The 13,664-nt window shown below is 39.7% G+C and overlaps 1 protein-coding gene across 1 annotated transcript; it reads right to left on the reverse strand.

Moving 5' to 3' along the window:
- Positions 1-5,065: 5,065 nt before the first annotated feature.
- On the reverse strand, positions 5,066-12,866 carry LOC146649331 (kelch-like protein 10). The gene is made up of 5 exons (XM_085387202.1): positions 11,612-12,866; positions 9,490-9,973; positions 7,893-8,507; positions 6,828-6,977; positions 5,066-5,428 (listed from the first exon to the last, which is right to left on the reverse strand). The coding sequence occupies exons 1-5, from the start codon at positions 11,761-11,763 to the stop codon at positions 5,066-5,068; spliced, it is 1,764 nt and encodes a 587-aa protein (XP_085243328.1). The 5' UTR covers positions 11,764-12,866.
- Between the last annotated feature and the right edge of the window lie 798 nt (positions 12,867-13,664).

Genomic DNA, 13,664 nt, shown 5'->3' on the forward strand with positions numbered 1-13,664 from the left:
CCAGTTGTTTTTGCATTTTTCCAGCTAATAGCATAGTAGCATAAAGAGTATGACATTTGAAAAATGTGCAAAGTGAGCTGAAATTGGTGGATGCGTTTCAGCAGACAAACGTGAAGAAACCTTACCTGCCACCTGGAATGTTGGCCTTTTGTTCTATGTGAGGGGAAAGCATCTTCTCTCTGCCCAGTGCCCTTCATTTAAAATAATCAAACACTTTGCTGCGATGCTGAGTAACAGGAGCTGGAATTGCCTTGGTGATGATGCTGATGTTATTTTTGCAGCTTAATTCAATTGGTTGGATTGTGTCAGTCTAATGTGATTGGCAAAATGGATACCCTTGGAGTATAAAAGGCAGCCAATACAGGCTTTAGACAGTGGCTGGGGGGGAAAGGGAAATTGTCCTCTAATGCTGTCTTGGCTTCTCTGGCCTTTGAATTTGTTGTTTGCCATAGCTGCTTTGGTATTCGGTAAGTATCTATCAAATAGCCTGGCCTCTTTAGATCATACAGCAAGGGAGTCTATTTATATGCTATAATAAAAATGCATGCTGTGACAGTGCCCCAGAGAAATGTGGTCATGGGAAACAGCTGAGGTCAAACCAACAGGAAGTGGAGAGGAGAGGAAGAAGAACTCTCAAGGGACAGAGTGTAGTTTTCTTGATGGTGAACTTGTTGACTGGTTCTACTGGAAATTCCAGTATGATTCTTTACTGCTCACTTTATTTGTACTCATGTGCTGGTTTCTTCTGAGCTTTTATGTTCTGGCAGCTCTATTGGGAATATGCTAGCAGATCCCATTCTTTGTATATTAAAGAAAAATGTAGAAAAGACATCCCAGAAATTTCTGATGAGACCTTTCTCTTTGCCCAGTTGTTGTCATCTCTATCGAACTGCCTTATGAAGGCAAGAAGGGCATGCAATATATGACTTTTTCCCCAACTTATCCAACTCCCTTAAACCTCCACCACAGTTTTCAGATTTGTTCCTAGATTTTGGGATCATCTGGAAAGACTCTGTTATCTTCCAGCAGCCATGTGGAGCCTTGTAAAATCTTTATGAGATAAACCACTCGCAATATCTGGGAGAAGCCTCAACACTTTAAAATGATATACAGCTGTTCAATAGTCTACGCTACTCAGTTGTTACACGAAGCATCTGGCTGAAAGATGCAGTGAAAAGGTCTTGATATCAGTAGTAGACAGGGTGTGGCCAACACTGGTTCACTAGCATCCTTGTACTGCACAAGCTCAGTTAACCCAGTCATTAAATTTCCAAGACTGGATGGCACATTTTTATAGTAACCACGTAACTTCGACCTTTCTCGATCTGTTAACAAGCGAAAGTGAAATGGACAGTTTGTGAACCTCACTTAGATCAATTTCTGTTTGTTCTTGCGAGTTGCTTCACATAAGGCATGCTAGAAGAGTAGATTAAAATTGAGAACAAATTTAAAAAGCTTATGCTAGTGATCTCATAATGCGGTTTTAGAAAAAAAAACTCTCAACGAGTTTTAAGCCTCTGGATTGTCTGCTAATGTATCATAAACTGGATGACTGGACCAGTTACCTGTGACCAAAGTGTAATAAGGTGTGTGAGTCAGAATATGTGTGTATTTATGTATTTAGTGTTTAAAACGTGGCGTCCCAGTACTCATTACTCATTTTTGTTAAACCTTAGAAAATGTCAGTTTTACCATAAAACCTTACAAAAACATTACATTAACTACACATCTGTGTAAAGGACGACCAAAACAACAGCACTGTGGCCAGTATTAGTGGCTTTCATTAGAATAAACAAGCGTACTATAGAAGGTTGGGTTATGGTTCAAAGATTTGGTAGGTCTCTACTTCAAAGGTCATGTAAGTTAATAACACAGCGAGTGTGGAAGTGTGGCAGGGTGTGTGTTAAGACAGTGTAATGACAGCAGCAGGATGAGAGGTGGAGATGACACATTGGAAGATAAGAGGTCACTTGTGGTCTCAGCCTTTTTATTATGCACTGCTTTCTGAAAATCTTGTGAATGCCATAACTCAAGATGGAAGTCATCTAGGATCTTCAAATACAGGGAGTTCAGAATTATTAGGCAAATGAGTATTTTGTCCACATCATCCTCTTCATGCATGTTGTCTTACTCCAAGCTGTATAGGCTCGAAAGCCTACTACCAATTAACACATACTGTGTGAAAAAGGTGACTGAAAAGGAAAAACTTAATGCATCATGGGAGTCCCCCAGCAGCCTATGCCTATTGCAGCATAACTAAGGGAGGATTCAGGGTCACCTGGTCCAGCCCTAACTATGTGCTTTACCAAAAAGGAAAGTTTTAAATCTAATCTTAAAAGTAGAGATAGTGTCTGTCTCCTGAATCCAAACTGGAAGCTGGTTCCAGAGAAGAGGTGCCTGAAAACTGAAGGCTCTCCCTCCCATTCTACTTTTTCATAGCAATGGCTATGAAAACAGGAATTGCAATGAGCAATGTGTGAGCTAGCATCGCAGTTTTGGTATAAACTTTAATGCACCATTTATTAAAGTTTACAGTGCCTCTAAGCATCACAAGTATATGCATCAATACGTGTAATGTTATCATAGACCAACACAGAGGTCACAGGGAGTCCTAAAATAAATAATATACAGGACTAATAGCAGGTTGTATGTGACAAGCCTGGTTTGATGCAGATGTAGAGGATTGTATGAAAACATCATCCTAAAATGAAAAAAATTATAATGGAATGAGTTTGATTTAGAGTGTTTATAAAATGAAGGGGAGGAGCAGGAACAATCCAGCATCAGAATAAAGATTACACCACCATGGATGGAAGATGTTTCTATGAACAGCTTTGCACATCACTGTCTACACGTTTACCTCCATAAGGTGTTGTGTTACTGGTGTTAGAATAGAATTAGAATTCAACTTTATTGTCATTGCACATGCACAGGTACAGGGCAACGAAATGCAGTTTGCATCCATCCAGAAGTGCTTTAGTGATATAGATATATTACAATATATATTAGCAATAATATAGATATGTAAGTATATTACAGAAATGGGTCTATTATGGTATGTTATAATGTACATGGTATGAAGTATGTTGTGAATATTCTAACTATAGGTATGTACAGGCTGTAGTGAGTACAAGCTATGTACAGGCTATGAACAGGATATAAATATGAAAAACTATACAGAATATGAAATAACTTTACAGAAATCTGAGATATACAGCTAAACAGAAATGGGAACTATGCAAGTTGTAAACAGTTGTAGGGTTAAAAATTATCGTATGTACAGAATGATTATTTACACAGAGCTATACAGTAGTGCAGTTAAGATAAGTGAGGGTGTGGATAATTTCTACAGAGGCTATATAAAGTGCTAGTGGTTGTGAGTGGTGGTTCAGTCCATGTTATTATTGTGTGTTTGAGGGTACAGTTGTCCATTGTGTGTGTGTGTGTGTGTGTGTGTGTGTGTGTGTTCAGTCCATGAGTTAACGTGGGTCAGATGTCAGGAGGCAGAGTTCAGGAGTCTGACAGCTGTGGGGAAGAAGCTGTTCCGGTACCTGGTGGTCTTAGTCCGGAGGCTCCTGTAGCGCCTCCCAGAGGGCAGGAGGGTGAAGAGTCCATGTGATGGGTGACTGGGGTCTCTGATGATTTTCCCAGCCCTTTTCAGACACCGCTTCCTGTAGATGTCTTTTATGGCAGGAAGTGGTGCTCTGGCGATGCGCTGGGCAGTTTTCACGACCCTCTGTAACGCCTTCCGGTCCGAGGCAGAGCAGTTCCCGTACCAGACTGTTATACAGTTGGTCAGGATGCTCTCGATGGTGCAACAATAGAAGTTCACCAGGATGTCTGAGGACAGGTGGTTCTTCCTCAGAGTCCTCAAGAAGAAGAGGCGCTGGTGAGCCTTCTTGACCAGCTTGGAGCAGTTGGTCGTCCAGGTGAGATCCTCGGAGATGTGGACTCCCAGGAACTTGAAGCTGCTCACACGCTCCACAGCCGTCCCCTTAATGTGGATGGGTGGATGTGGGTCAGCATTCCTCCTGTAGTCCACGATGAGCTCCTTGGTCTTCTCGATGTTAAGCAGCAGGTTGTTTGTGTCGCACCACTCAGCCAGACGATCCACCTCCTCCCTGTAGGCGGCCTCATCGTTGTCACTGATGAGGCCAATCACCGTGGTGTCATCTGCAAACTTAATGATGGTGTTGGAACCATCAGCAGGTCTGCAGTCGTGGGTGAAGAGGGAGTAGAGGAAAGGGCTCATCACACAGCCTTGTGGTACACCGGTGTTGCTTCATACTTCATGTTGTGCAGGTTGGGGGATCAGATGTCCCTCTATAAGGGGGACTGCACAGCATTTTTATGCTTTCCCCCCTCTCCCACATCTTGAACCAATGTCCCACATTTTACAGGCTCTGCAGGACATCCACCTTTCTAAACACTGGATTTTCCTCAGTACATATAAAGTTGGTGCTTTTATCATGAACAAATATATCATTCTACGCAATATAGTGGAAAATACCACAAAGCAGATAACAGATATACTGAGAAATAGAGTTATTTTTCAGTTTCACATAAGAGAAAAAATGGTGTGAAGCGACACAGTATATTTGTGTGATATTTGGCTAAAGATTCATAAATTGTCAGCTAGTGCTCCAAAAAGACCTATGGATACATCCTTACTCAAACCTATAGACTGTTACCAGACAGAACCGCAGCTGAAATAACAAGGGGGAGTGAAAACTTCCCTTTATTCTTATTGTGTTTACCTAGCAAGAGTTGAAAAGTCCGACATGCGGCTTATTGTGATCTAGTCACCCTGTGTGCATGTCTGGTGTGGCTACTCAGCAGCCATACATTACAGGGAATGAAAAAATCTTTTCAATTTGTTATTGTTGCAATTGCATTCTCTTAATAAAACCCAGTATCTACAGTGCAGACTCTCCTACTGAAAGTTTTTGAGATACCTACAAAAAATGTCCAGTTCACCAGCAGTTTAATGCTCTAAAGATTTATTTCAGTCCTTCATGTTGGAGTCTCAGATGTTAACACATGGCAGCACTGCACTTTAAAGATGTTACGTGGAGTCTGCTGACTCCATTGCTTCTTCTGGCACATTTGCAAGTGGCAGGACGTCACGAGGAAAGGTGTACTCAGTCATGTTGCAAAGTCCGGACACCACACAGCAGCTCAAGGCGCTGCGGAAAATCTCCATGTTGCACGCCTCATACCACTCATTGGTTAAAGCGTCGTAGTACTCAACGTTCGAAGTGGTGGTGAAGCCGTTGAAACCCCCGACGACAAAGAGGCGATCGTCAATTACCTCAATGCCAAAGTTGCTGCGGGGGGTCAGCATAGAGGACACGAGGTTCCACGTATTGGAATGTGGGTTGTAAGCCTCAGCGGTGTGCAGACAGTTGTTTCCATCGAAGCCACCAACCTAAAAGTAAATACGTGGGTCAAATGATTGAATGTAAGTGTAACCAGCTTCACCGTACCCCTGTAAGAAAATGTACCTGCTATATGTCTTTAGCTGTTTTTGCACAGATACTCCAGAAAATGACTGAAGAATTAAGTTGCAATACTGTCCAAAGTTAATATGTAGCAGATACAAGGAGATTGTTTACCTTAGGTGTGATCTGACTACTGGAAATACTCTGATTGGTTTAGGGTTTTACCTGGATAAAGCGAACAGCTACCTGACATATTCTCATGCTGTTATATGGAGTTTACACATAAAAGTTGTTTAAAAAAGGCCCATTAACGTCCCAGTATTTGCATCCTCACAGGCCCACATTTGTTGGGAATGTCTAGAAAAGATCAGGGTGCAGTGGTGTGTGAAAATGACTTCTGAATTAAAAGGAGAAAGTAAAATAAAGTAGAAGCCAGCTGTTGTGGAAGTCTGTATGAGACCTTTTTTCACTCAAGCCTCAACTACAGCTATTAAAGCACTGTTGTCTATCACACCACGCTATTATCAACAAAGATGAATAGCCCTCGACAAAAAGTATTTGTGTTTTCAGTATAAATGTCTTCACAGCTCTTTTGCCTTTAGTCCAAAAAGGAACATTGAGTTCCAGTCCTTTCTTCCTATAACAGATTAAAGTAGCCCTGACAGGCCTTGGGGCCTAAAAGCCTGATCAAAGACCCTGAGGTCAGCACCAGGGTAAGGTCACTGCATTCTGCTGATAATAACTTTTCCTTTATTTGAATAGAGACTTAGTCTGAATAGAAAATAAATACTAAACGGTAGCTAGCTAAATAAAGAAAGAAGTGTGTCTCAGAAGGTGAGACTAAAATCTTTGCTTTTTACCAAAGGGTGCAGCTGCAAAACAACTAAATAAGTGGTTTTAAGGCAAATAGCAAGATAAAATTTATAGCTAAAATGCCTACCGTCCCCAGAGGATGAGTTCTAATCACTTGGCTTATTCCCTCATTTTTCTAAAGGTGTTGCAGGATGAGTTTGAAATTGTCTCTAACATATGTCCTCTATGGAACGATGAGGATGACAATGTTGGTTTTGAACAAGTATTTCTGTTGTACTGAGTGAAATGTGAAATCATGAGTGAAATCATTAAAGACACAACATTTTGGTAATGGGGAACATGAAAAGAAAAATGAGGCAGAAACATCATTAATCGGTTAAATTAATACATAGAATGAGTAAGAATGCCTTCTCTGAACCTGTGGTCAGGATAGGAATCTGATCATTGATAAATACAAAACAAAGTTAGCAAAATTCTGTGTCAGCCAAATCTGTGTTAAGCCTTGCTGATCAAAGAACATTACAGATTTGATTTGTATGTTACGTGAGTGTCAGCACTACTTTGTGGTCTTACTGCAAAGACATGATCCGCATATGCAATGACACCTATCCCGCTGCGGCGGCTGTTCATGGGACTGATCATCGTCCACTGGTTGCTCTCTGGGTTGTAATATTCAGCTGTCTGCAGAAACTCGTTGCCATTGAATCCACCACAAATGTAAATCTGAAAACAAAAAAGGGACATTAAATATCTTTACATTTCTTAGATTTCAGTTGGAAACAATGTTACCTGTAAGTGAAATGTTTCCACATCATTTGTGAAGTAAGACCGATACTCAGTACCCAAGTGTCCAACTGAACAAAACAAATGTGTAATAACAAATGTGTGTGTTTTACAATTACCTGTCATAAAAACATGTTTATGCACCCAACTTTTACCTGAGTATGTGGGACTTCTTTCAGTCAGAAAGCCAGAAATGAATCAAACATAACATTCAATCAATAAGGCTAATTTTTCTGTTCAGGAATGCAGATAAATAATTGTAATCTGGGATCTTAATATAATAAAATAATGATGTGTTTTACTATTTTTGTAATATCTGTTATATTTTAGTTGACAAGTCAACTCAACTAAAGTACTGTACATAAATGCAAAGATGCACTTGTGATCAGTTAGAAACAAAATAGATATATATTAGTATATTTTTCAACTTTTTAAACTATACTTTTAAATTTGAAAACATGAACACAGAAACCAGTTTGTGACCTATCTTGCGCCTCGCTTCACTGTAAAAATGTGTATTCCCTGACTGGTTGGCAAGTGGTTGCTGGAGGTTGATGGCTGTCACTACCGTGAAATTGTAACCAGGAAGGTGTTGCACCACAAGCCTCCTTGTGTTTCCTTTGGTCGTAAGCAGACTGTTGAGGTTTGCATGGAGTACTCTGACTTGTCTGCAAATACTCACAAACTATTTGCTGTAGAAATCTGTAGAGTCTTTCATACAATCACTGCCTAACCAGCTGAGGAGTACACATTTTTCCCTAGCAACTGGTTGTTACCAAAGGTTGCTGACAGGTCTCTAGGCCTGTGTGCCTGAGACCCTACTCTATTTCTCTGCTACTCTTTTACTTCACCCACCCGGTTGTTAAGTGTTGTGCAGCTGGCGTCGCTCCTCTGTTCGTGCATCGGTGCAATAAGACTCCACTGGTTGATTTCAGGTTGATAGCGCTCTGCACTGCTGAGTTGTACATGCCCGTCGAAGCCTCCCAGGGCATAGATGAACCCATTCAACACAGTCACACTCACATAGCAGCGGCAGGAGTGCATGGGCCCCACCTCCTTACAGGAGCGAGTGGTCAGGTCAAACCTACAGACGCTGGTGAAATGCTCCACCCTGTTGAAGCCACCAATGAAGTAGACGTACCCGTTGAGGAAGGCGGCTCCATGATAAGCACGAGGAAACTCGAGGTTGTTCGTTACGTTGACCCAGCGGTTAGCCCTGCAATCGTAGGCCTCGATGCCGTTAGTTGGATTACCACCACTCCACCCCCCAATGGCCAGCAGGATGGAATGAGGCAGGCGGGGACGAACAAGAGGGTGACACAAGCCAGACATGAAGGGTCTGCTTCCTAGACCATGTATGTCTAAGATGGCATTACTTATCATGGACAGGCACTCAGAATTGGCCCCCACCAGCTCACTAGACAGCACATTGTCCTTTAGGTAGTCTGACGTCATCAATCCCAGTCGGACCTACAGAGAGATGACAGAAGAGAATATGACTTAGAGCAGGGGTGCTCAATACGTCGATCGCGATCGACCAGTCGATCGCAAAGGTAGTATTGGTAGATCGCATGGCATTAAAAAAATAGATGCCAGCCTATCATCCATCCCGTCACTTGATTGATACAGGGAAGCCAGTCAGATGACATCAGATTTTTTCTGACGCTTAGGTCGCTGCGCATGCGCAAACAGTGGCGCGAAGTGTAGTAAAACTGACAAGCTAGTCAGCGAGTTAACTCCAATTTTTAGCTCTCGGTTTTTTCTCTTAAACCTGGCCGTCAGCAGCTACTGTCCGGACTATGCATCCCAGGCTGATTCAATTCAGTGCAAGTCATCAGAGTAAACTCAGGTAATGACAAAAGATTTACATAGTTAATTGTGTTGTGAAATATTGGATATTGCGGTTATGCATGTATATACATTGTAGATATAAAGAATCCTCAATATATTTATAAATAAGTATATGTTTTGGATTTTTGTAGTGGGTAGATCATTTTGACTTGGTCATTTTATAAGTAGCTCACATGCGGAAAAAGTGTGAGCACCCCTGACTTAGAGAATAGAAAAAACACTGAATTTCAACTACATCAGTTTTAGTAAACTCAAGCTTCTTTAGGATAATGCTCCTAATGTTGTTTAATTTTCTTATTGATAGCAAGAGAGCGACCAAAGTCAGACACCATTAGCCTTTTCGTCAGCAGGGACAGTTTTTAGTCATAGCCCTAGCAACTATACTTAATAAATATAATTTATTCTATAGTATGTGTGTAGAGATCTGATACGGTTTTAATGCTCTTGAAGAGAATTTCTTAAATGTGGTTTGGCTACAGCTGAAAAGAGCAACATCTTGAGATATTAAAGCATCCTTACACCCAGATGGAACGACTCAATCTATGACTTAAATGCTGAAGATTTAAGTCCAAACTAAATGTAGTAATGAAAGTTTATAGACCTTGGGCAACAGAGCGGTGAGGTGTTGTTTCCGTTCTGCAGGTACATGGCTAATCCACTTTGTAAGCGCTTCATACACAGTGGTCTCCAACTGCACATTGAGGTCGTCTCTATCAAGGATGTCAGCAAGTTCCTCCACAGTTAGCTGCAGGAACTCCTCCTCAAGAACAACCTGCTTAAAGTTATTGATGATGTAGTGGTAGGCCTTGGCGCGTAGTTCGGGTGATAAGCATACTTTTGTGAACTGCCAAATGCCAACGCAGTTCTCTGGGCACAGTTGCTCCCCGAGGAAGTCAGAGCAGAGTTTCACAATGTCCATTGCATTGAGTTGATCAGCTGCCATGAGAAGTTCCACTACATTTTCCTCCGTTATGGAAACTGAGCCGGTGTATGCAAAGTTAATGATGAGTTCCATCATCTCAGGAGACAAGCCAGGTATGTTGAAGACCTGTTTGTCTGGGTTGCTCCAGCGGATGAAAAGAGCCCTGAGGGTAGAGATGGAGACAGAGTAGAGAATATTAAACGGTGTGGAGGCAACAAGATAATAAACTATGTCATGCACAAGTAAGATAAATATATAAAATCTGTTGACAGGAATGGAAATGATTTCCTAATTACATGTGTTACTATGTGATTACTGTGATAGTCTTGTAATGTCTAGTCCATATTGCCATAGAGTATATAACTCCAAAACAGAGTTTGTACATGTTTAGTGCGCTTGATTGTTGGGTTTTCAATGTCTTTATTACATTGGCACCATGTTTATGAAGCTTTTGCCAAACACAATGCAGTCCCACACCACGACAGAGCCTCCACCGTGTTTTAAAGTTAACTCTAGACACTCACTGTTGTACCTCTGTGACAAATATTGAAATCAACTCCATAAGGCCAGTTTGCCCTGATCTTTAGTCTAGTTATTGCATAATTTGGCATACCTCAGTCTGTTTCCTTTCCTTATGGAAGTTCCAGTGCATGTTGCTTAATTACAGTCTCTGTTTCCCTTCCACAACCATTTCTTTTCTTTTTTTTTCTTAACATTTATTTATTGGTTTTAACAGGTTTTACATGAACCATGAAACCATTTCTGATGAGGTTTCATGATAAGTAGATGGATTAAATGGTCTTGTGTCATGAATTTGCTGCATTCTTTCTTTTTTCTTAAGGACATGACTTTCAGATACTGTTCATTTGCTGTAGAACATTACTTTTTTTTAATACGTGCTACTCCTTGTTTTGCCTCTGTCAGTGTGCCCCGGGCAGCTGTGGCTACAACGTAGCTTGCCATTGCCAGTGTGTGAATGTGTGTGTGAATAGGTGAATGACTGAATGTAGTGTAAAGCGCTTTGGGGTCCTTAGGGACTGAGTAAAGCGCTATACAAATGCAGACCATTTACCATTTGTCTTTAAAATTGATTCTTCACCCTAAGTATGCGTTATGTGTAGAAACAATAATGGTTCATCCTTTGAGTTTTAGTGTCCTTTTTATGCTTGAATGATTCATATATCAGCGTTAAATGGCTTAACAAACAAATAAACAAATGAACAAAAACAAAACCATTCCTCGGGTACAAGCACTGGACTAAAAAGGGTGAAAAATGTCCAAACGAAACCTTTACAAGTCTTCAAAAAAACACGTTGAGAACTATTGCTCAAGTGGACTTTTTAAAAATCATCTGTTTCAAAGCAAAATATAAAAAAATGAGAGGCAACTCAAAACTTTTGCTCAGTGTATAACTGTATAACAAAATTCAACATTTTTAGTATCAGGAAGTCTGGTGTGTCTTACTGTATCAAACAGTGGGGAAGATATTAATATAACTTAATAAAACACTTCAATTAGACTTCACACAATCACCAAGTGATTCACAGTGCTTTTTAAATGGCACATTTACTGAAGTGGAATCTGGAGCTCTGTGAAGGTAAAGATGAAATCTGCAAATGTTTGCATTATGTTTTGGGTGTATCTGTCAGTTGACCGTGACAAAGTCTTTCTATCACAAAAGTTTTATGATTCAACCCGTTCCTTTTTGTTGGCACTGTTTCACAGACTAAGTACATGAATTACATTTTTCACAGGTATAAACCAGTCAACTGTCCTTCACATTATCAGGTAAGCAACTCACCTGAAGTACGGCGTACGGTTACACAGGATGACCCTGTGGACCGGAAATTCAACATCCTCCACTTTGATGATTGCATCACAAAATTGCCCCTCCGAACGGAGTTCATTATACACTGAGCTCGACTTGTATGGCGGCTGGACTTCTTCACTCATCTTGAGTTTTGTGACTGTTTTTCTTAGTTTTTTGTCTGAAGTTTGTCTTGAAGTGTTCAGATCACAAAATCAAACCTAACTGTGGAATTTGGGGAATGGAGCCTATGACATCATCATGACTTGGCAACAGTTGCCCCATAGAATTGTTTTGAAATGTATATTTACATTGTTTTAATGAACCTTTTCATTGCATAAAAGCTTTGTTTTGATTTGATTTGGATTTAAGAAATTGCATATGAGCCTCACAGATAGCATTTGTATGTTTGCCTCACAGAGTTCAAATAGTAAAATAAGCACTTCAAAAGCACTCATTGACCGCAATCCTCATTCAATGTTCTTAACGGTGGTGGAAGAAATGGAAATCATTGATATTGTTGGGAAATCACAAACAAAAAACTCTACAGACTCTGACGACATTGATATGGAAATCGTTAAGAGAGTGATAGAGGGCATTTCCAAACCCTTAACACACATTTGCAATTTGTCCTTACAAACTGGTGCATTCCCAAAACAAATGAAAACAGCTAAAGTAACACCACTGTTTAAAAATGGTGACAGACACCAATTCACAAATTATAGGCCTGTCTCTCTACTTTCTCAATTTTCAAAAATACTGGAAAAAGTCTTTAGTAATAGACTTGACAAATTTATAGATAAACACAAAATAATAACGGATAGTCAGTATGGTTTCAGATCAAATAGATCAACATCATTGGCATTAATGGAACTGATCGAAAATATCACCAACAATATAGATAAAAGACAATGTATAGTTAGTGTATTCATTGACCTAAAAAAAGCTTTTGACACAATTAATCATGACATATTACTTGATAAACTGGAGTACTACGGCATTAGAGGAGTGGTGTTAGAATGGGTAAAGAGTTATTTGAGAGACAGGCAGCAATTTGTGAAAATTGGGGAATATCAATCAGAGTGTATGGACATTGTTTGTGGAGTTCCGCAGGGGTCAGTATTGGGACCAAAGCTGTTTATCCTCTATATCAATGATATATGCAGAACATCAGATATACTACAGTTTATTCTATTTGCAGATGATACAAATATTTTTTGTGCTGGAGAGAACTTACATCAGCTTTTGGAAATTGTCACACAAGAAATGATTAAACTGAAAACATGGTTTGATAGAAATAAGCTATCATTAAATTTGGAAAAAACTACATTTATGTTATTCGGAAATTGTAAAAAAGATGCAGGAGCAAAATTATTAGTAAACAATGTTGAAATAGAGCAAGTTTCGGATACAAAATTTCTGGGTGTGATAATAGATAACAAAATCTGCTGGAAACCTCACATAAAGCATATACAAGCCAAACTGTCAAGAAGCATCTCCGTACTAAGTAAAGTTAAATATTTTTTGCCTTCCAAATCACTCCGGGTACTTTATTGTTCACTTATATTGCCATATTTGGAATACTGTGTGGAAATTTGGGGAAACACATATAAAACTGCACTTCAACCAATATGTAAAATTCAAAAAAAAGCAATCAGGATGATTAATAAAGCAGGATTTAGAGACCATACTAACATCATGTTTTTGAAATTAAAAATACTGAAGTTTATGGATCTTATAAAATATAAAACTGCAAAAATTATGTACAAGGCCAGATACAATACGTTACCAGGAAATATACAGAGGATGTTCTATGACAGAGAAGGAGACTATGAATTGAGGGGGAAATTGAATCTAAGGATTCTTAAAGCACGGTCAAAGGTTAAAACCTTTTGTGTCACTATTTATGGGGTAAAACTGTGGAATAGTTTTACTATAGATCTACAGCAATGCTCAGGAATTAGTAAGTTCATGAAAAAACTTCGAAAACTGATTTTGGAAGAATATGATACCGATAAAGATGATCACCCATTGTATGTATAAAACT

This window comes from Rhamphochromis longiceps, linkage group LG17 (genome assembly GCF_057381845.1).
Source record: "Rhamphochromis longiceps isolate RC_006_pf linkage group LG17, R_longiceps_female_GT1.1, whole genome shotgun sequence".
In the NCBI taxonomy this organism is placed as follows: Eukaryota; Metazoa; Chordata; class Actinopteri; order Cichliformes; family Cichlidae; genus Rhamphochromis; species Rhamphochromis longiceps.